At 39.3% G+C, this 24888-nt stretch overlaps 1 protein-coding gene across 5 annotated transcripts in view; it reads left to right on the top strand.

Annotated features, from left to right (window-relative positions):
* Window positions 1–24888, top strand: part of LOC133490610 (transcription factor 4-like) — a 193176-nt gene that overhangs the window by 75242 nt on the left and 93046 nt on the right. For all 5 annotated transcript variants that reach the window (XM_061800885.1, XM_061800882.1, XM_061800886.1 and 2 more), the window contains exon 7: window positions 19277–19335. In XM_061800885.1, the coding sequence (XP_061656869.1) occupies window positions 19277–19335 (59 nt within the window). The remainder of the gene's footprint in view (window positions 1–19276; window positions 19336–24888) is intronic.

Genomic DNA, 24888 nt, shown 5'->3' with positions numbered 1-24888 from the left:
ATTCTTTCCTTCCTTCCTTCCTTCCTTTGTTCCCCACACTTTCCTTCTTTTTTCATAGGTCCATACAAGCTCCTTGTCTTTGTTTTGTTTACATCCCTCTTCTACCCCTCATGCCATTTTATTTACCACCGCTTCAACACTGCAGTCACCTTCTGTATATTTTGTCCAAATTTGTCAGTAATGACAATTATCCCCAAATATGTTTCTTATGGTTCTTACATCGTAGAGATTCAGCTCACAACTGTGATAACGTGCAACTTCTTTTCAATGTTAACTGGCATTTATGTTCAGACTTGTGTGCTGTACTTCATATCAAATTAGCAATATATATGAGCTACTGAAATCATTTTTGAGCAATAAATCTACTACTCTAATGCACGTGTGTTTGTTCATGTATGTATTAAGTGTGTGTGTGTGAGTGCGTGTTCGTGTGCGTAGGTGTGTTTTTGAAGCTGTCCTGTTTGTGGTTTTGTCTAAACTGAATGTGTCTGTTTTGTCTGCACAGATGTTTCCTGCTGGAGGCTTTTAGGTAACAGCCTTAACAACCGCGTACGTGTGCGCGTGTGTGTGTGTGTGTGTGTACGTGTGTGCACGTGTGTTCGCAACATAAAAAGACGACAAACCAAAAAACACCGCACTTTGCTGCATATTGCACCATTCTCTTTATTCTGTCCACACGGGCTGGTTTGAATTCATTTACAGGTCGTGACTGGCCTGATTCCCTGCAGAGGTTTGGCAGGAGGCAACCTTATTCCAAATACAAGGGTCCAGTCGTCTTGGAAAATGAAAGATAGCATTACCTCCCAAACTCAGAATTCTCTCCTTAACGCTATGGGCTCTCTTTTGCAGACAAAACATCTGCAGCGGTGTAACTGAAAACTAGCTTATCCTGATTTTTACGCAAGCACAAGGCATGCCGCGTGGTTGCCAATTTTGGCAGAAGGGTCTGCGCCAATCTGGGTGTTTCAGTGCAAGTAATTCTGAATTTGTGTCTGCTGAGTCTACGTCTAAATTGTGACGTAATTTTGGTGAATTTGATCAGGGCACAGGCGGACAGATGCACAAGCTCCATGGACATGGTGGTGGATGTCTGATGTCATTCATTCATAAATAGGTGAACAGTGAGGCATTTTATTTTATTTTATTTTATTTTATTTTATTTATTATAGTCACTGATGGTTTTACTGTCACCTGCCTTTGGTGCAGGCAGCGTGGGTTCAGCGTTTATATGTGGCCTGCAACTGACTGGCAACCAGTTCAGGGTGTAGGCCACCTTGTGCTCAAAGTTTGCTAGGATCGTCTCCAGCACTCCTTCAACCCTTGTGAGGATAAGCAGCTTGGAAAATAGATGGATGTTTAAAAGATGTAAAGAAATAGAGCAACAACAGAGGACAAAGTGTGTCGGCCAAAGTAGAATAAGAATAAGCATTCTAGAAAGCAGGGTTTCAATTGAATTGAGGCATGTAATTCTTTCTTTTTGTGTCTTCCTATTTTTTTTAGCTCATATCTAAACTCTGTCCGCAGTTTACATCTCTCTCTCTCTCTCTCTCTCTCTCTCTCTCTCTCTCTCTCTCTCCCTTAGTACCATATGGTGTACCATGGTACATTTAGCTTGTCACTGATAATGGATGGCCATGGAAGCCCAGTTTTGCTTTAAGCGCTAGCTTGCTGCTTGCTGTCTCAACTTACGTGTGTGTGTGGCTGCGTGTTTGTTATATGATTGCTGCCGATGCTCTCGACTGTGGGATGAGGAGTCATGAAGCAAAAGCAACCCCAAAATTCCCTCACACATGCTGTGTGTCACTCTAAAAAAGTTGGTCACTCCATTCACTTATTTCATAGAAATACTGCTAGGGGAGATGGAGGAATTTTGTGGCCTATATTTTTAGTTGAGACATATGTTCAAATTTTCCATAATCATTGGAGAGATACAGTATTTTGCAATATAATTTTTTGTTCTTGTGCTCTCTCAATATATTATGTTAAAGCCTGCCACAATTTTTTAAGACCATATATTTTCCCCCAAACTATCACCCCTGGTAAAATAATTTTATGTAGCATATTAATTCAGGTACACCCTTTTTAAGACAATGAACTTTCAGTTCTACAGAACCTTGACCAATGACCTCATAATGTAGAACAATCAATAAAATATCTGAAATAAATAAAAAATATATAAATAAATCAGATTTAGGCTCTTTCCACAAACGTTGTATTTAAACACATTTTAAACATTTGGCCCATATATTCAATAACCCACTAAAGAAAAGGCCCACAAAAATGTAATAAAGCCTGCCAAATTTGAATGAATAAAAAAAAAAAACACCATGTAAGCATTGGAAAGCAGAAAAAATATTTTAAATAAGGCCCGCCCTCAATCTGCTGGACTGCAGTGTGAAACCTTCACTTACTAAAAATAAGCTTGCTGCAGACAACGACTATGTGAATATGGATAACATGTGCCGCTGTGGTTATGCTTTATAAACAGTTCACGTCTGTGTGTTTTGTGTGGAACACGCACACACACACACACAACTTGACATTTTAACGAGGTTGATGAAGTCCAGTGAGCTTTTTAGCTTCAGCCCTTAGCCCGCTAGCTCGTTAGCTTGCCGGCTATCAAAAGTAATCAACAGTTCATTTTCCCTTAAGTGTTCCAATTGTGTGCAGCTATGAAGCAAATGATATTCTGCCATTGGCTTTAGTGGACGACATGGCACGGGGTTATCACACAAAATGAAGATTCATCAAGTCCCGCGTCCATTGTATGGAATAGTCTGTATGTTTCTTTTTGGATTGACAGTTTTTTCCTTTTATCGCCGTGCGTGTGTGGGATTAGCAATGTGATCCAAGACTCATCCACGGGTAGAAGTGTTTTGTCTTTCTTTGGATACAATTATCGCAAACAAATGAAACACAATTGGAAAAGGGGAGATAGAATATGAACGCCTCCTCTAGCTCTTTCAGTGTCCCTTTCACAAAAGTCATGACATAAACACTTTTTAATCAAAGAAAACTAATCTTCCAGCATGCCCACAACCCTAGTGAGAATAGACAGTACAGAAAACTACACTATTGTGATAATTTGTAATTTAATGACACTTCTACCACAAAACTCCCATTATCTACCAACATTATGTACCATTAAAATTTATATTATACATGATCAGAATAGAGAAAACTTTGTCTTCATTATAAAACCATTCTAAACTGTTATATTACACTTCTATGGTCAGCTCCCAGTCGTCATCTAGGCTAATTACGTAGAGGGAAAAAATGGGAATATTAATATAATTGTGGTATGGCACAGGACTTTGAAACATTACCACATCAGGCCTGCATACTTTTGACCAAAAATGTTTATGAAATCTTCCGTTTTTCTGTGTAGTGATGTCAAGCATGGTTTATGTCCAAAATAGAAAAGTGTGTTTTGCTCCTCAAAACAGGATGTTGGTAATGTGATGATTGGGTTCTGAAGTGGTTTGTCAAAGCCAAGTCATATGAAGTTGACACTGTCATGGTGGTCATTCCATGCAAGATGACCTACCACTTGTTTTGCATGTATTCATTTTTCAACCTTTTCCCTTCATTCCTCCTCCTCGCAACTCTCACTCTGCTAACTGCGAGATTCTCCACCGCTCTTGTTTCCTCCTTTCATCGTTCTCTGCTCTTTCCCTCCAGCTGTGTTCTCCTTTTTCTCTCCAGCTGTTACGACCAATCACCTGCTCCCCTTCACACAGGCACACATGCACTATAATTATAGATTATGGGATATGAGTGCCAAAAGATGCAAATACTGTCCACAAAAAGAACAATTAAACCCCCGAAATTATTTAACCAACTTTACATTTCTTTATAACCTGACCACTGTGCAGGCATCCTGAGTTCAGTTCCTCCATTATCAAAGTGTGTGGGCATGTGGTTGTGTGCGTGTGTGTGTGTGTGTGTGTGTGTGAGTGTTGTTCATCAATATGTGCCCTGTGACTGAGTCGCAACCAGTATTTTTTTGCCTAAAAGTCAGCTAATATGGGCTTCAGCCCCCCGTGATCCGTAACACTTATAGAAAGTGGATGGATGTATTTAGTTTGTTCATAATCTTTACCTTTAAGAAATATCAGGTTGAATAGTAAATTTAATCTCTGTGATAAATGCCTTTTGCTCATGCCATTAAAAGTTCACACTGAGGCCAACCACTGAAATTAGGTTAGAAAGGGTCTGAGCAGAAATGAGAAAGGAAAACTAAACAGAGCAATCAGGCTGACTTAGTTGCAAGCAATGTTTCACTGCCTTTATGTCCTGACCGTTGGTTTCCATGGCAGCAGACGGGTGTAAAATGGTTCCCATGCATCCAGGGCAGTGCCATGGCAGTTGTTGGCACAGTCTGAATGGAACTGTGGGTGACCGATTTAATTCCCGATTTATGTCTGTATAGGTTGACAAAGCGCTGTGACACGATCAGGGAGTTCAGCTACTGCTCGACTAATGACAAGATTTCTTCCTCTGTGAGACCATAAAACGTTTAATTTAAAAGTTTTGTTTATGTCTGAACCAATATGTGATTTCTTCAACCATTGTTAAAGCTCTAAGTTGCTCCCAACTTATACAAGGTATCTCAATTGACCCATCAACTGTTTCAGAAATGTTGCAAATCTGCATTTATTCTTATGACATGCTTGTTCTCCTCATCTTCGTCAAATGATTAGCGTACAATTTGGTTGAGACGGGTTGGGATAAGAATGTGTCCCCTGAGGTCACAACTAATGTATGCTTTGACAAAGAAGTTTCACCAGACTCATTACACCACGAGGTCAGCCCTTTGCCCTGCCATTGTTGTTCTGGAGGTTTTTCCACATCCTCCAATTTTGCAAAAAAACATTTTTTTTCTTTAGTTTGAAACAATAACAATAGTTTTTAAAAACTCTATGTAAGAGACTGGAGCCAATCGCACCTGTCATCAGGCAGGAGGCAGGGCACACCCTGAACTGGTTAGCAGCCAAACCAGTCCTCAGAACTGGGAGGCCAATGCTCTACAGCTGCGCCACCATGCCATCGGACCTATACCATTCAGTGATTTATAGACCAGTAGCAGAATTCTAAAAGTGATTCTAAAGCTGGACTTTTAGTATGGACCTTTCCAACCTGTCAATCACTCATACAATAATAGCCAATCAGATAGCCGCATTGTCTTAACCCCTGGTTTGGCACACCCCTCTTGCCATATTGTCCCGCAAGCAATGCCGGTTGTCAGTACCGTGTGCTTGGAAAAGTTAATGTTACGAAAAAAATGGTCCTCAGATGCGCTTGGGTAATGTGCAATTCTGATGAAAGACATCCTGCTAGGCTACAAAGGGCCCGGTTGATTTTCCAAAGCATAAAACACAGTTGACAAAGTGTCTCCGATGGATTAAGGCTCGTGGAAGACCGCATGTACAACTAAATGTGAATAATATCAACAAACACAAGGCCGTATGTTCGAAGGTAAGTGAGGGAGAAGTATCTTCTCTGCGTTTGATTTCATTTTTTCAGTGCGTTATACATTGTAGGAGAACAACTTTCACTTTGTTAGTGTATCACTGACCTGCTGAATGAAGTGTGTAATGTTTTGTGCCGAAGAGTCAGGTTAGGGATATATAAATGAACGATGTTGTGACAAGAGAAATGTCTATTTGCCTATTTGTATCACATCAGAATAAGACAGAGCACTGGGTTCGATTACGAGCCAAGTCAAACTTTTTCATCAGGTGAATATGGCTTTGACTGTCACCATTGTTTAAATGCACTTGTAGAAAATCAAACCTAACTCACTTATAAAGACTACAATGATATTACTCATGATCTTTCCAAATAAATATTAATCACCCTGCTTTACATGTGCAGTATGATTCCACTATTTTATCCTGTTGGATTTCAATATGAACTTTTTTGCATCAATTGCCAACATTTCACTGTAACTCTGACATTGCGTCCTTCTCCGTCCAAAATCTTAAGTCCGTGGACATATCCTTGTGTGAAATAGTTGAGACCTCTCTGTCGAACTCTCTTGGACACGTCTGACGCATTTGAAAAAAAACATATTGCAATATTATCTGGAATATGTATTAGAGAATCCACTTCAAACCTATTCTGTTGAGTTGCCATTTTGGAAGCTTGTGGGACATGGCAAATGTAGCTAAAGGGGGGCGGAGCTTAAGGTCGCCAGTCGGAAAGGTCCATTGGAGTTATATGCGCTGACTTCTTCGTTCTGGTCACAACCTGAGCTGCAGCATTGTAAAAAGCATAAATTTAGCAGTAGAAAGTGACATGGAAAATTATTAATGGGCCCTTTATCATGCTTTATTTTACACTTTTCTTTGCATCTACACCTTGTTGAAACCAGGTCACTATAATATTTTTGAGTTCCAAAATCTGCTTACATGACTTCTGTCCTCCTTCCATTTCTAACCATTCTCCCAGTGTCTGTTAATTTCTGTACTACTCTTTTCCCTTGTCAAACAACGTCTATCCTGCTGGGATGAGGCTGCTCTGATCATCATCTCCCAATCAGTTTGTGAGAGCACATATGCCATTACGTGCAGCCAGGTGGTCACACTGAAAGCACACAAAGCATATCATAGATGTTGTGGTCAGGAAGTCTGCAACTGGAATGACAGCCAGGCAGGTGTTCAAATGTTGCGACATCAGTCTAAATGCAGGTTTTAAGTTGGGAGGCATGCTAACGCAGCAAGGAGAGAACATCTATTGTGGACCACCACAAGCTGAACAGTTAATTTAACATAATATTGTGATTAATTCATATTCAGAATCAGGCTTAAGCGCACGATTGACTTTAAAAGGGAAATCCAGTGGTTTGCATGAACAAATGTAATATGTATTCTATTTTGACAATATGATGTTAAATCCTCTCTCGTTTAATAGTGTTTTGAGATGATTTTTATCGACAATTACGAATTTTCAGAGGCGCTGCCATTTTCGCGAGCCACATGACTTACATGCGCGGATGTGAAGTGTAAGGTGCTGCACAAAAGGCTCAATTAGATTGTGCCCAGCATTGATTTCTTGTACTCATTCCCATCTGATGAAGAAATAGCAGTATCGGTTGATCAGGAAGACAGAGGAATACTTCCATACAGATTTCAACCTGTGGCTGTAAATAATGTTGAATAGTTGGATGGTTCTTTGGGCGGAATGACAGCGTAGTCTGAATACACGGAGGCCGACGTGCGGGACGTAAGTGCATAAACAAAGGCCCGCGGAGCTCGCGACTGGCAGCCGCGGATGGTTCTTCAGATGGGAATCACGCAAAGTCTGACGAGTGAACTCGGGCAGCGGGCCGCGAGCCAAGGTTTAGCGTCTGGTGGAGGCCTTTAGCTGACCTTCGGAGGCCGTAAGCCAAGCTTCGGCGTCCTGCAGAGACCATTAGCTGAGCTTCAGCGTGCGGCAGAGGCCGTTAGCGAACGTTCGGCTGCTCACTCGTCAGACTCTGCGTCACTCCCGTCCGAATAACCATCCGCGGCTGCCGGCCCGGAGCTCCGGGGCCTTTGTTTACGCACTTACGTCCCGTATATAGGCCTCATAGTCAGACTCCAGCGTCATTCCGCCCGAAGAACCATCCAAATATTCAACATTATTTACAGCCACAGGTTCAAACCTGTATGGAAGTAGTCTCCATCTTCCCGATCAACCGATACTGCTATTTCTTCATCAGATGAAGATTAATACGAGAAATCAGCACTGGGCACAATGTAATCGAGCTTTTGGTGCGTCACCTTACACGTCACATCCACGCACATAAGTCATGTGACTCGCGAAAATGGCAGCGTCCCTGAAAATTTGTAATTATCAATAAAAATCTTCTCAAAACACTATTAAATGAGAGTGGATTCAACGTCACATTGTCAAAATAGAGTACATATTACATGACTTATTGGATACATTGTCATGCAAACCACTGGATTTTCCCTTTAATTCTGCATCGCAAAACAACAAAATGGTTTTGGTGAAATGTCCTATCATCATTTTGTTTAAAATTTAGTGAAACTTACCTCACTTGTGCATGAAAGGGAGAAATTTTAGATTGTTTTCTGTGTGTATTAATCAAAAAACATATTTGCCAACTTAAATATGATTCCAAAATGGATTGCTTAATGAAATAGTATGTATGTTTACAGTGAATAATCCAATAAATATGATGATAATGGTAAAAAAAAGATTCATAACAACATTAATCTAACAATGTGCATTGTCGGGTCAATGAAATACAGTAATAACATAGTCATAAAACAAAGTATTTAAAGGAGACGAGTTTTCAATATGATATCTGTCAATTTATAACTTTCATATTATGAAAATAATTAAATTGATATTGATAAACCTGTTTATGTACCTGTTGCCATTTGTGCAAAAGGATACATCATACATCATGGCTTTCCACGAGCTTTGTGTTCAAATAAACAGGCACAGAATTGACACTGAGGAAGTCATTTCAGAAGTAATGTAGGATGAGATCATCATAATTTGAATATTTTTCTGTGGTGGTGTGCCGGCAGACTTTCTGTATGTAAAATGGGTCCCTTGGCTCAATAAACATTGAGAAACACGAGTTGGTTGTTGACATTGTCAGTCACATTTCTCCTGCATTTTTAGGCTTTTTATTTGGCTTTTTTCACTTTAGGGACTTGTTTGCTTATGGTTGTAGTTTGCAACGTTTGTTTTTGTAAGTCTGATACATTTAAACCTCATTGTTTTCCCCCGTTAGTTGGAGAATTTATGGCTTTTGCACGTTTTGATATTCATATTTTAATGTTGTTAATTAGTTTTAAGTGTTCCTTTTTTACACAACAGCTAAGCCATCACATGTTTCGTGTTTTGTTCCTTTTGTGTCGCCAATATTAAACAAAAGGTAACCTTGAAACTTTTAACATTTAGAAAAATAAAAAAAACAATCAGTAGTATCTTAACAAAAGAATATGACTAAGCAGGTTAAAGGCAAGTGAAGAAAATTATTGAGAGGGACCATTTTCAAGTGTGAGTGTACAATAAGAGAAGTACTTGAAAAGAGAAAGATGTGCTTAGATAAGACAGGTTTGACAGGAGGAAATCAGAATGTGATACTGAACCCTGGTATCCTTTGACCTTTGCCCCCTCTAGTCTGACAGCACCTGACCCATCATCCATCTCTGCTAGGCCGCCCCTCCTCCTCCTCTTCCTCCTCCTCCTCATGAACTGCCCTAGAATGAGACAGATAGGTTGAATGACAAAGGAAGACGATAGTTATAATTTCCACTTAGATGTATCTCGCAGACTCAAGGGAGCAAATGTTTTGGGGTTTTTTTAATCATTGAGCGCGAAGTAGAAAATAAACTGCAGTGTGCACCAGATTATTATATGGATTAAAAAAAAAAGTATACAGTGTACGTTGCATGGTAAAATAATTTGACAGGCTCTGCATGTCCTCTGAAGACATAAAAACGCTATCCATTCTATTAAAGATGCTATGTTGGTGATCTTCTAAAGCATGTAAACAAAATACAACCCATTGTTACAAAATACATAATGACAATGCCAGCATTACAGTGGTTCCTCCGTTTGTCTGTTAGGGTGTAGGGCCTAACAGCCCCACCCCCTCCACACACAGACCCCTCCCACCTTACTGGCCTTCCAGATTTTAAATCCACCATACCAATCAGGGGGGAACTAATGCATGGGGTAGGCCCAATCACTGTCATTCGGGGACCTGGTAGTCATAGTAACAGGGGGGAAGATGGATTTTGTACTTAGTTATATGGCATTCCTCCTGAGGATGGAACCCCGGGCTGGATGGCTGCTTGCCATGGGGCTCCCCTCTCATGGCCCTTGGGTCCTCCCTGGGTTCCCACCCAATTGTTCTCTTGTTGGGTGCCCCTATCCACCATCCTTTCCCAACAAATAAGAGACATTCTCCTGTCATCGGGCTCGGTGGGGACTGGCTGCATCCCGGTCCCTGAGGGTTGTGGGGGTGTTTCAGTTCTCCTGGGCGTGGTTGTGGAAGAGTGGGTAGCATTGGGTCCCTGTGGCCACCACCGGGTGGCCAGTTGTCGGGGCGCTGAGGAGGGGCCGGCGGACCTCCATGGGCCCCTTTTGTAGGACGTGTCCTGTCCACAGGGATGCTCTCGGGTGGATCCCTCGTCCTTGTTCAGTCCCACCACATTTCAGTTGTTTAATCTGGTTAACGATCCTTGTCTTCCATGCTTCTTCACCTGTCCCTGTCCTATCTTGTCCCATCTTTCCATCACAGGGTGTAGCGCTATAGTCTCATCCAAGATCATTATTTAATATTTCTTTTTTGTAGATGTGGAATGGTTTATTTTTATCATTCTGTTTGTCTCTGTCCCTCTCCCCCCTCTAGAAATTCTCTTCTGTCCGACTGATTGATCCTGATCCTCAATAAGCATCAATTAAAATACTAAGAAATCACAGAGGAAGTTCAAAAACTCCACTGTGACACGGTAATAAAATAGATGTGGATTCTCCATTCTGCTTGATCTAACAGCCAAACAGGACACACGAAAAAAAAAAAAAAAGAGGTGTTTGTAAAAGAGTATGACAGTGAACTGCTGGAGTGCACTGGCTGAATTCTGGCTGAAGTCATTGTACTACGTTGTTCGGAAAAAAAAAAAAAACTATGATCATGCACAGCAGCCTGTGCAGCTTGAGCTCATTGTCTTAATAAGGTAACCTTTAATTAACAGTAAATACAGTCTGCAATTCACCTTCGTACTGCACGGTTGGTCTGAAGCCTTTGCCCGGTATCAAGAAAAAGAATGAGCCCACAATCCACCTGACTACACCTCATTTAACGAGCAACACACGACCATGAGTGGACAGATGGGTACAAGTTCATTACCAATTAAACAATGTCAGCTCCAAGACGAAAAAAAAAAAACATTTTTGTTTGAAGGAAACCATCAAAAACCTTTGTTGGTAATGTGAATGAACATTTATAGATCAATAATGTAAACGATTGACATGTTTGAAAATGGAAAAAGAATGAGACTCAACCAAGCACAAACTATCATAATTAGCACCTTCATTGATACCTGGTTTTTGCCTAAATACTTTGATATTCTCTTAAATGTTTTGTATTTTAAACCTTTTAAAAATTCCTGGATTTACAACTTTTTTAAAATTCCCACAAAATTAAATTTCCTTTTGTGATTTTTTTTTGTTGCTAAATTCAGCTAATAGACTGCCAACATAAACTCCTGTGGAGGTATGAAAAAAAAAATTACAAGAGTGCGAATATCTGATTTTTCCTAAATACAACAAGCACGAATGCAAATCAAAATAATCAACACAGAAATGATAACAAAAAAATGTGTAGTGATATAAAGCAAACAAAAAAATCTTAACTTCTTATCATTGTGGTTTGGTGGAGAAGGACACTTTGTGAAATGAGAATGGAATTTGTTTTCAGTGTGTAACATGCGCTGGCGCCGTTTCAGGCCTGTTGTTAGTGACATGAAAGGCTTCTAGGTCACGACGTTGCGTATTTATTTAGTCAGACTGCGAGCGTGCTTGCCTTCTGCCGTGTGGCCCGCACTGCTCATTGTGCTGCATTTTAATACTTACCATATTGTGCTGCTAATTCAAAATTTCACACCTTTCGTCTTGTTGCTACCTCTCTCTTTGTCTCCCTGCGCCATTTCCCATCCGTCGCGAGCCCGAAGACAAGAGAAAAACGTGTTAAATCCATCTCTAGAAGCCTTTTCAATTCAGCATTAGCAGTCGTCATCTGGCTGGTACACAATGCGAGCGCACAATTTAGCATCCTTTTTCTTCATTCTGCTGCGAAATATTATCTCATCAATAATAGACTCCAAACAAAGACACAAACATTTAGTTGTAGGTAATTGTGAATGTTTTATGGGCAGATTTTATTTTTTTTTTTCCTGTGCGTGTGTTTTATTGTCTTGTGAACATAATTAGAATATGTTGCTTTGTTTATTTGTTTTTGGAGAAACAAAGGCTTAGTACCTCATGGATGTTAACTCCAGATGCTATTGTATCCGAGGTTTGGGTGGAAGTGGTGCCCAAAATCCTCAAGACAAAGGCCATGATTATGGTGAGGAAAATATACACCTGGAAAAATACAAATTCTTTGAACTGTTCATTCAACAACAATTACAAAAGGACTGGGGGGTACCATAGACAAAATAATAATAATAATAATACAAGGTGATATCAAGACGAAAAAGGAAAAAGGAAAAAAAAAACACAGCAATACAATAGTCTTCCTAAACCTCCTGGAGAGTTTCAGGTGCCATGTTTATTACCCGTCCAGTAGATCAGAGCAAACCAAAGACAGATTGATAAATTCACAGACGACTGTGAGCCATGCCAAATGGAGTCAGACCCCAACCAAAGTAAATGCCATGCCGTGGATCGAGAATAGAGAAGGAGAAAAAGGAAGGAGGGATGTAAGGGTGGAGGGGGAGAGAAGATTTGGGGCTCTAATGCCAGCCTTATGCGTCTTTTAGTCGTTTCCGCCGCCGGGGCTTGGCACCCACACGCCACTGTCAGCCCGCCAACAAAAATCTGCAGTGCCTGCCGCATTTCGGCAGCCCTGATTTGTCTGAGAGCAACACACAGCGACACGTTTCTACCCGCTGTACACATTACGCTTTGCTTTCACGTGATTTTTTTTTGGCGTAAGATCGTGCGGAATTCATATCCAGAAAAACAGTTAATAATAAATCGTGTTATTCATAGAAAGTCCAAAATAAAAATGAGGATTTTCACTTGCAGTTGTTTTTCTTTTTTTTTTTTTTGTCATGCTTGGAATACACAATGCTGCTTTGGAATATTTATTTGAAAATTGTTGGAAGTTATGGTGTGCCCTTGTTTGCCACCTTATTGTTGGGGGTGTTGTTTGTCCATTGTTTCCTGGTTGGAGGAGGGGTCGATATATGTGTTAGGATGGGATTTGGATAATGAGGGCTGTTTGGCACCGTTGATGCGGGGGGGACAACTGCTCTTTGGGCCTGTCTCACACAAACAGAGAACAAGTGTCATGGTGCTGGTAAAATCTTCTAATTTGCCCCTCTTTACCCGAATGTTATGTCGGCGTTTCGTTCAACTTTTCAGAACAAATCTACAGTATATGGTTTTGATGTACCTTTACTTTTCCAACATGTAACAATATGTTAGGAAATTAGTGTCAAGTTGAGTTTTAGGAGGGATAGCAGAACACTGATTTTTTTTTTTAATGTACAGTACATGCAAGCAATGAAACAATTACCACTGTAAAAAAAAAAAAAAATATATATATATATATATATATATATATATGGAAGTGGTATTTTTTAAATTATAATTCATTATTCATCAACAGAATTTCATTTTAGCTGCAATAATTACATAGTTTGGAACATTGGAACATCATTTAATATGAATTTCTGTTTTGGACTATGAGAGGGCATCTTCAAGAGCATTTCTAGTTAGGATTCTTGAACTTTCCGCAAAACAAACACTTGGCGGCCGTCTGATCTCCGCCACTTGAACCATGCAGCATAGAAGCAGCCTACAATATATAAACAAATACCCTGTGACTGACAACCAGTCCAGGGTGTTCTGTAGTCGCTGTCTGCCTTCCGTCAGTCAGATGGGATAGCCTCCGTCTCCCCGAGACCCTGAACAGGAAATGGGTGGGAGATTTAATATATTGACGACATCCTCTTAAACAATACTGTCTGTCTAAGGCACGGCCGGAGCTGGAAATGGACAGATGTGAGCTGGATGCTCTGTCTCTTGCCTCGCTCTAGATGCTCGTATACCTTCATCTGTTGTTCGATGTTTTCACTCGCTCCAATGCCAAGAGAAAAATGCCTGCTGGGATTATTCAGGGGGGTGGGGGGTGGACTGGAGTGATGTCTGTAAGACCAGGGTTACTCATTGGCCGTCAGCTGTTAAACGACCATTGATTCCAAAAAAATGTTGTGCTCAACGTGGGAATGCGCACATTTGTATGGAATTTCAATTGTGGTGCCACAAAAAAAAAGTTTTCGTCTGTCTTCTTATATGTGATACACGTGAGAGTGTGTGTGCGTGTGCGTGCACGTATGTGGCACTACCTTTTAGACTTTGTGAAAACTTCTGGACCGGTGCCCAGCGATGTCATGGAAACGCTTGAATCGCTCAGAATGATTCATGTCCGCGCAGAGCAAACAACACACCCTCACCCCATAGCACACACACACAGGAAGAGGGAGTGAAACCCTTCTTCTATCATCCTTGCCACTTTACCACCCTTTTCTTCTCTACTTTTCTCTTTTTTTTTGCCGTCCTCGCCAGATCATACTATTAGTCAGATTGTTTATTCAAATAGACTCATTATATGCATGTCAAAAGAGATCATGTCTTCTAAACGATTCCTTTCACACCAACAAAGACGACGTATCTCTCGAGCTCGGAGAGAAAGAGTCTAGACGTTGGCTTTGATTCCGTGAGCAACTCCATCCTGCAGCATCTTTTTCTTCATCCCCGATTAAGAGCAATGAACGTCAATAGACAATAGATGTCAAACAGGATCGAGGAGAAAAGGAGATACAGTGCAGTAATAACTTCATTTGCTGAAAAGCGAAATTGTCAAATGCAACGAGAGGACTATGTGATGGGGTAAAATAACGAGGTGAGGGAATAAATTGCCTTTTTCCCAAATGAAATAAAATAAAGATTATAATTGTAATGACAAATGTGCATCTTTAAAAACATTATACTTTATATTCTTTATCAAATTCAAAAAAAGTTAATGTACTGTGATGCTATACAAAAAGAATAAACAGTAAAAAAAAAGAAAGAAATACAGCAACTGAAAAAAATTACTATCTAAGAAAAATAGATGGAAATTGTCAAAGCGAACATAACGTCATAAAATGTTATCTGTTATCATATGAATTAGCGATACTGGAAGAGTTTTAAAACAAATATTTCTGATTATATTATCTAGACAAAAAAAAAGATGGTGCAAGCATGACTTCCATCACAAATCATCTCATTATTATTATTATTTTTGCAATACTTTAGTACAAATCCACTTTAATCTGATGTCCAAAAGGTGAACATCATGAAACATTTACACATATCCACTAAAAACACATGTATATTCCATTTCATTCAAAGTGTTTAAAGTGAACCTCTGTAAATTGGTAATTAAAAATCAGTTGCCCAATGTTTGTATTTTATTAGTTTGTTACAGTCGTACGTTGAGCGCGTTCCAGATTTCTAAAAGCAGCTCTGCAATGGAAGGCCTGTCCGGAGAGCTTGTGGCGTGAGCTCGCAGTCGGCCTGAGTATCATGGATCCTCTCAACTTGCACTGGAATTTACGAGTCTCCCGGCATTGTGGATTACCGGGGATTTGGTCCTCATCGCTCACCGACTTTTGTATGGGTATTACACAGCCCGGCGAACTGACCTCCCCTCCTCCACCTTTTGTACCTTTGCAGCCAACACACTCCTTAACAAGCAGTGCTCTGTCTCGGGGTCCTCACCACAGCTAGTGAGATTGTTTGGGGTGGGAGGGGGGCACAAAAGTCATGACTGGATTCCCTGCAGAAAGAGTAACATTTAAGCAAAATCAGGTTCATAAACGCATTTTGGAAGATGGTCTTGTGAAATTGGCAAATGCCTATTATTTGCTGTTTTCGGCTTATCAGTTTAGGAAATGAGCATTCATGTCAAACTGAAATTTCATTGCTAGTAAACTGCTATTCTAAAAGTAAATGATTAGTGACTAAATCGAGCTCAGTTTCATGGGAGATGTTTTATTTGTTGAGCATTTTTAATATCATCCTCAGCCCACTATCTGTTATGTACTGAATGAATATGACATCCGTCCTTCTCAATCTGTGTATTTGTATTTGCTTTAACTATGATTTGCATTACTCTAATATCAGATACCAGGTCGGCGTTGCAAATGAGAATCTCTGCTCAATTGCTTAGCTGGATAAATAAAGGTTTAAAAAAAATGATTTTGTTATACACAAAAAGTGGAATCTCAATTTAAAGATCTAATTGGGGGAGGGGTAAATTGAAGCACTTTTTGTGGGTCTTTTTCAAGGGCTATAAACACATGGTAGACTATAAATTATTGTCAATAAATATAAAGAGCTTTAAAATCTTTCAGAAGATGTCAAGTTTATCCAAGCCTGACTTGATTTGGAATTCCATCTGGACACCTATTTTCTGCCCATTCAATCCAACGTTCATTAAATCGATGTTCCATTGTGTTGTTTTGAGTTCAGCTATGATCTTATTGTCATACTTTTCATGATGACCCTCAATAATATGATTACATGAAGTTTTAGTTTGGATTTCGTTCATTACATTATCCACAAATAACAGATTCTAGCTTTATTTTGAATGTGTTCAACGCCATCAGGAAGAGCAACAACAGATTTAATTGTAGAGTGCATAAGAGTTTCGATACATCTTAGTGGTCAACAAACATGCATTTGGAGTGTGACTTTGTGTCAAATTTTAATTTCAGTGTTAACCATGTCATTGCTAATGTGCCAGGTTTGATGCAAAATGTGTCACAGTAACTTTACAACTGGAGGTACTTTTGCAAATAAGCACAGACAATTTCAATATGAAAGTACTTCCTGATTGTTTCCAGGCGCTCATGCTTCCTTCACCGATTATTCAGGAATCTTTGAGGTCAGAACCCCTCCAGTGTACATAGAGTATGTTTATAATCTACATTATGTTATTTAAATTCCTGCCAAGCCTATGATGGGATAGAGGGGTGTCTCTTTGAAAGATGATGATGATTTTTAAATGCGGGACCTGATTTATTTATCCTGTGTTGTGACGGCGCTAAGTTCTTATGTGCTAGATTTTGGCAGGGGCACATTCAAGTTGCTCAGTAATTTCAATGATTTCAATTGTTGGAGAACTCTCATTTCCACTGATCACAAATGGTGGTTTGCTTATTATTTTGTGCTTGTTGGGCTTCGAGGGTCATTAATGAAGATTACATCTAAAAAGTCCAAGGTCCTGTTTTTGACTTGAAGTTGGCGAAAGGCATTCTGGCCTTGACAATACAGTAAATGTTTGTATTTTTGTTGTTGTCAAGGATTGCTTCTTGGAAATGAAAATCTCAAAGATGACCTTGATTTGTCAAAGACCATTCGGAGGTTTGATAAAGAAACACCTTTGTTCAGTTTTAACCTTTTTTACAAGGCTGGGTAGAATATGACAGAATTGAGAAATGTCTTGTAAACAACTTTGGGTACAATTTGAAGGACCCCAGGAACACCTACAAATTGCTTTATATTAAAGAGTGAATTAGACAGATGCCACTTGCATTTTATGCACGCTTTTGTTGTATTATCTATTTTGTCTGGTCTGTTATCTGGTCAGCTCTTTCTTTCTTGGGAAAAAATGAGAAAATTATTTGTAATATTTTAATAGTAATTATTGATTTAAGTACTTGACAGTTGGTTCCTTTTTGCTTGGATTCATTCGCATTTTGGATTACAGTAATATATATATATATATATATATATATATATATATATATATATATATATATAGTCCTCAGTAAGGTTTATACTGTAATCATTAAAATGAAGACAACATTGTTTTGCAGATTAAAAAATAAATTTTATTGTGGCTTTTTAAAATATTCAAATTTTTATTAGAAAAAAAATCAAGACAATGGAATGGAAAAAAATAACCCGATAATAAACTTCTGTCTTTAACGGCTTTATTATATAGATTATAGATTTTGAATACGTAAACCAGAGAGATGATTTTGAATTTACTTTAGCATGGAATCATCATGTTGAAATGAATGTAATAATAATGCGCTCCGATATTTAATGTACAGGTAAAATCAGGTAAAGATTCTTCTTTAATCTGATGTTGGTGTGTTTGTGTGTGTGTGTGTGCGTGTGTGTGTGTGTTTGAAGTCTCGAATTGTCTTTTTAAGATGCCTCTGCTTCCTACTCTCATGGATCTATTCCTCCACCCAAAAAAGAAAAACCCCACAACTTTTTTTTGCCATGTGCATGTGTGTGTGTGTGTATACAGCGCTACACTGCATTGTGTATTGCACACATTTGCATGTGTGGGTCTGTGTGCCAGTGATTGTCAGTATGTGTATTTGCGTGCGGTGCGGTGTGGCGGGAGAGGGTGGGGGTCTTTGTATATGTGCCAAACCGGTCCAGCTGGCATCGGTGGTAGCTGAAGCTGAGGCCCCTGGATCAGTCGTACACAACAGCACACACGTACAAGCATGTACACACTGTCAACCACATTCCCACTTTCTACGCCTCTAATTATCAACCTCTTCTGCATCGACTACCATGTTGGCGTGTATTCAGCTCCATCTATACATGCCTGATTCAAACCCTTCACCATGTACACGCTTCATTTTGCTCCACACACGCTCACTATAAAGCCCCTTCATTTCATCGCGTATGGCTGCGCCAACCACAGAATGTAATTACACACTAGCAGTGGTTTGATATTTAGACTGGCTGAAGATTTAAGGCTTTATCCAAAAAGGTTTGCGCGGTAAAAATAGGCTTAAAGTGGTCCCGCAGTTCCGAGGCGAGCAGAAACGCCTGTTCAGAAGCTCAAGGGGAAATTAGATTTTTTTATTTTTATTCTGTTTTGGTTTTTTTTGTCAAAGTGCTGCGGTGGTCTGCACATGTTCTCAATTCGTCAGATGCCTCTGTTTGCCCAGACACACACACATGCACACACTCAAATTGTGTATAAAAATGGCGGTCGGTTACCTGCCAATGGTCCACCTCCCTGCCACGTGTGATCAGTACTTGGCTTGCATTTAAGGAGTCAGGGGAGAGGTGGTTGTCATATTTTATGTCAACAAAATATCAGACGGGGGAGGTCAAACGTTTTGGAACCTAGACTCCTTGCAAATAGATTACACACTGTAATTGCCGCACTGGAAACGACATTTTTATTAATATATTGACAAGAAAATGGGAACCAAAGTGTAACCCCTTTTAGTTTGAATACAATCAATGTGCCTGATTGCATAAAGTGTTTATTTTGACAAGGTTATAAAAAAGCACTTCATACACATTTTCTGAAACAACAGAGAGAATGTATTAAATTCAGGTTGAAATAATTTCTTGAGCATATGCTGAAATACTGTAACAGTTGCAACGAAACATAGATTTGAGCACGTGCAACAGAGAATTGTTTCCCCAAATTACAAACAAAATACCATCTTCTAACTCTTCTGTGTTTTCATTCATCTGTCTGCAGGTAAAACAGAGAGGAGTTCATATTCGTATGGCAGAGAATCCAACCCGCACTGCCACCAGGTCAGTGGTTCTTCAAATGTCACTGTTTCTGTAATAGAAAAAAATCCAAGTTTTGTATTTTAGCCCATATGAATGGGTATAGTACGGTGGCATGCCCGTGCAAACAATATAACGAATTGCAAATCTCTGTAGTATAGTATTATATATTTTTGTAACAGACATCTGTGACATTAGACTCATAACTGTAGTTTAACCTCAAAAGCTAACATGTAAAACGTGGACCAGAAAAAATAAAACAAAATGGAGGGCACGATCCAAAAGTCAGTGACAAAGACAAACCATAAAAGTTGGAACAGCAGGACCACAAATAATTAATGGCACTACACGAGAGGGCTACAACAATTTAAAGGAATGGCTAACAAGACACTACAGACAAAACACTGCTGATTCAAACACACTTAAACTAATTTAAAAAAGAAGAAAAAAAACATGGTGACGGTAATGCATGGCTAGCAGGACAGCTTCAAGGCTGAAGCATTGTACAAAAAAAAAATCACGCTCAAAATCACATATGGTTTCAGTTTGTATTGTTGTATTTTACAAATATTGAATTTTATTCAGGCGGACAAAACATCATAAATTGCGCATGCATAGTCATGGAGTATTGTTTTCAAAGGAGCATTTCTTCCTGACTCATGGAGTGATCATTATTGTAATGTAAAAAAAATAATAATAATAATCACCTCTCTGCTTATAAAGTATACTAGCCCATTAGAAGTTAAAAATTGATAATTTATAAAATATACAGACATTAGTTTGATGTCGCAGAAGTTCCATCAGGCGGGCTGTCCGCTGTGTTACCGGAGACCCGACGTTATGGGTTTAATCAATTAAACCTTATCAAAGGGATGTATGTCCTTGTGAAAGTCAGCGGAATGAAAAGATGTTAGAAAGCGTAATGAATATGCATTATATCTCCCTTTTCAGAACAGGTTTGTGCTTTGAATGAAGCTTCATTGATCCCTGAGGGACATTAGATCGTTTTATTTAACCGCTCAGTAACTGAGAGATACAGATGTCTCTAGTCACTACACCTTTCATTTGCAACGCAGTCTTTAATAGTTGAAAGTACAACAATACTACGCCCGATAACTGTGCCAGTACAACCGAGGGGTGCTTGAATTTTGAACATACGCAATAAAGATCTGGAAATTTTGGTTTAAATATTGACAATGTCCCATTACCATTGGCCACATCTATGAGCTATATCTGAAGGAGTCCTGCCGCCTATCCTTACAAGGGTTGCAGGAGAGCTAGAGCTCATCCCAGCTATCATCAGGCAGGAGGCGAAGAAGTGCCTGTGCTGCATTTTTTCCCCCACTTGGCTTAATTATAATTGTTTATGTTGTAGATTTTGTGCAGATAACTGTATTGTCTAATTTAGCTAGTTGTGTAATTTCAATCCCATGTCGTGGTTGACAGATTTAAACATAGGTTCAATGTGGGAGCAAGAGGTGCTAAGAAGCTGTGTGCCAGGACGCAAGCAAAGTGATTTACGTGACATGTCTCAGTTATATCAATTTTTATTCACCCAAAATTAATTTAAGAAACCAGGGTGTATCGAGACCAAAAATGGCTATTAATTACCATTAGGTCCAAAGTTATTGGTGGCAGCTGACATGCTGCTGCTCTCCTCTTGTGGCTTAACTCTTTGTTATACATGTACATGCACGAAAATGTGCATATGCATTGTATTTGTCCATATTGCTATATGACATAATTTTATGATGTTAAAACAAAAAGTCAGGATATGGCAAAGCCCTGTATCTGACTCACATTATGTTTGCTACATTGACCCCAGTTTCATATTTTTCAATAATTGAATGTTAATATTCACTAAGCTAATCAGAATTCTTTACATTTGCAGCACAAATCACTCACTTGCCAGTGTGGACTCTAAAGCATTCGTAGGGGTCTTCTGATGTCAGGGTATAAAAAGCTTTCTGCCATTTTTTTTTTTTTTTTTTTGCTGTCTTTTGTGTCTCGAGGACACGGTATGGCCTTGAGAAGCTCCGCAAGAAAACACAGTGAAGCTTTGTATCAAGTTTTATACTAGAATCATTTTCACATATTATTGCAGGCAACTATATTTAGCTGAAGGTATTAAAGGTTAACCCGGCGTTGTTTGGTTATTATATTTGAGCACTTCTGCTCATTATTCTTTTTTCAAGAAAGCACTTCATGGTCAATTTATTACCTGCTTGGTCTTTTGTCATTTATTCTGACAACAATCTTTTATCTCTTTACTTACTTTTCACTAATGCATCATGATTGTTTTAATCAAATAGGTAGGCGGATGGATAGATGATTCCCAATCTTTCATCCATCCATCCATCCATCCATCCATCCATCCATCAATCCATCCATCAATGCATCCACCATCACTCGATTCAGCCATTAATTCCTCCATTTATCACAGATGTTGAGTTACTTTATTTCAGGTACAACCACCGCCTATATGCAGCTGTGGCCTTTATGTGAGGTTACCACAAACGGTAAAGGACAAAAATACGAGCTAAATCAAACATTACTGCATCACTGGCCATTTTTCTGCTGAGCTGCTGTCAAATTATCCTGCCGCACAGTCTGAATGGCTCTTGATGGAAATTGTTTGGAAATGGCAGATACATTTACATGCTGGGCTGAAGTCCAAAATCCTCTGGCTTCATTCTTGGCTGTTAGCGAGAATTCTGTCCTTGTAATAAAGGCAAGAGGAAGAAGAAAAAAAAAAAAACAGTAAAATAACATTTAGAGGAGAATATGAGCTCACACGGTGACAGCTGGGAGATTCAAATGACTTCAGTTTAATCTGAAATCAAATAGATTTGTACTTTTTGAGTTCTGGGGTTAATTTAGCCTTTAAATTCACAGTTTGGTTCTGGTGTTTAATGTTTTTATTATTCTTTTTTGTATTTGTTCTAAAGCTAAAATATTCTTTTTTATTGTATTTTATTTTTGGGGAAATCTAACCCCTGTTGAGTTCTATAATTTTTCACAGTCAGAGGCTTATTTCCATTGTGTAGTAAGATGTGTAGACTGTACATTAGTTTATTCACATATTCAAATGAACATACCCATAGCCACCATAACGCTCCAGCGGCACAAATTAGTTTATTTGTTTTTAATTGTTTTTCTTTTGCTGTGTTTTCAAAAACATCCAATGGCATTTTTTTCATGTTAAAGGCAAGTGAAATTAAATGGTCCACAAAAATCTCTATTTTATAAAAAGAAAAAAAAAAAGCGTGCCATACTAATAATACGCAACACATTGTCTCTCGCCACAATAAACAGGCAGGACCCATTCCGGATGGTTCTTCTCTTTGTTTGCAGCTTAGTACCAGGAGACACCATTTGCAATCATCATACGCCGCCAAAGCGACGTACAAATGAACATAATAACAGCTGGACCGGTTTGCCAAGGCCACTGATATAAGATTCAATCCAAAATATGCTCTGTATTTTTCCGTCTGTAGTAGTATGTTCAAAGATTACAACATGGACAACATGACAACAACATTAGACAGATAACAGCAAAATAACATCTCCCTACTAGTTTGTGAATTTTTTTCGGAAGCTCTTTTTAGTCTTGTTCTGACGATCCATTTTTCCTGAAATTTTAGGAAACGCTTGTCTCCCTTGCAATGTCTGGACTCAATTCCATGGAACATCACTTTGAAAGAAGTTTACCAGTCAAGCTTGTTTACAGTACACGTGAAATTTACAATCAGAATTGCCATTCAAACATTTATCGTACGCTTACCTTCTCACTGTGAGGGAGCAGTACCACTTGCAACTCTGCTTAAGTGTTTGCATCATTGTGACAGATTGGACTAGTATTTTTGTATTTGTGTAAAGTAGTTTTTTTTTTCCATATGAACAGAGACGCTGGCACGCCTTTCATGCAGTCCTCTGGTTTGAAATGAATGTTGGGGGCTGGGAAATTTGAATCTTTGCCAAAAACTAGGAGCTGGAAAGTACTCCTTTACCTTCCCCCCTAAAAATCATCACACCGTACTCAACCTTCTACCATAATTGTTGGCTGCATAGATTTGGAATATTTGGTTCTATTGTTGTTTTATTACAATCTTAACATTCCACTAGAGCTCAAATATTTAGTTTTAGAGTCATAATCTTCCATCAACAAAGAATTTATCCATCTCATTTCCATATCACTTGGCATTAGGGGTGAATTGATTTATCCTTGAGCTTTATTTAAATAGTACAGACAAGTACCATTAAAAAGCAACATGAACATAAAAAATATATATAATATAATATAATATAATATAATAATAATATAATATAATATAATATAATATAATATAATATAATATAATATAATATAATAATAATATAATATGCGATGTTGGTTCTGTTGGCTTCATCAAGCCGTGATCTCCAGCTCTCACTGGAGCGATTCGCAGCTGAGTGTGAAGCGGCTTGGATGAGAATCAGCACTTCCAAATCCGAGACTATGGTCCTCAGTCGGAAAAGGGTGGCATGTCCTCTCCAGGTCGGGGATGAGATCCTTCCCCAAGTGGAGGAGTTCAAGTATCTTTGGGTCTTTTTCATGAGTGAGGGAAGAATGGGCTGAGAGTTCAACAGACGGATCGGTGCAGCGTCTGCATTGATGCGGGCTTTGTATTGATTCGTTGTGGTGAAGAGGGAGCTAAGTCGAAAGGCAAAGCTCTCAATTTACTACCCTCACCTATGTCCATGAGCTGTGGGTCGTGACAGAAAGAACAAGATACTGTATACAACCGGCCGAAATGAGTTTCCTCCGCAAGGTATCTGGGCTCTCCCTTAGAGATAGGGTGAGAAGCTCAGTCATCCGGGAGGGGCTCAGTGTCGAGCCTCTACTCCTCCACATTGAGAGGAGCCAGATGAGGTGGCTGGGGCATCTGATTCGGATGCCTCCTGGGCACCTCCCTGGTGAGGTGTTCCGGGCATGTTCCACCGGAGAAAGACCCCGAGGAAGACCCGGAACACACTGGAGAGACTATGTCTCTCGGCTAGCTTGGGAATGCCTTGGGATCCCTCCGGAAGAGCTGGAAGAAGTGGCTGGGGAAAAGGAAGTCTGGGTATCCTTGTTGAAGCTACTTCTCCCGTGACCTGACCCAGAAAAGTGATAGATAATGGATGGATGAATGTGATGTTGATCATGTGATTCTCTTAAAGGCAATGGACCTCTCACAATAGATTTCACCAATTCACACCTTAGACTGTAAAACAAACACATTTCACATTTTTTTTTAGTATTACTGCCTTATAAAAGGATGTTTGCCAATGTCTTCAGTGTTTCTTCCTTGTCTACTAAATAACATGTACATAAATGGTCAAATTACACAGGGTTTGAGGATTTTAAACTTTGCAATTTCAATTTTCTAGTCACAATCACTCCATCTACCTACAGTATTTAATCTCTCTGGACGATTTATGATCATAAAGGCATAACTGTGTGTAATTTTGATGAAGAAACACAAAGAGACCACCCTTAGAATCAACACAAAACTGTTTTCCTCCAGCTTCAACTTCACTCGTTGGAATTGTTGG

This window comes from Syngnathoides biaculeatus, chromosome 17 (genome assembly GCF_019802595.1).
Source record: "Syngnathoides biaculeatus isolate LvHL_M chromosome 17, ASM1980259v1, whole genome shotgun sequence".
In the NCBI taxonomy this organism is placed as follows: Eukaryota; Metazoa; Chordata; class Actinopteri; order Syngnathiformes; family Syngnathidae; genus Syngnathoides; species Syngnathoides biaculeatus.
Note: the sequence above shows the minus strand (reverse complement) of the source record. Positions and strands in the feature narration are given on the sequence as shown.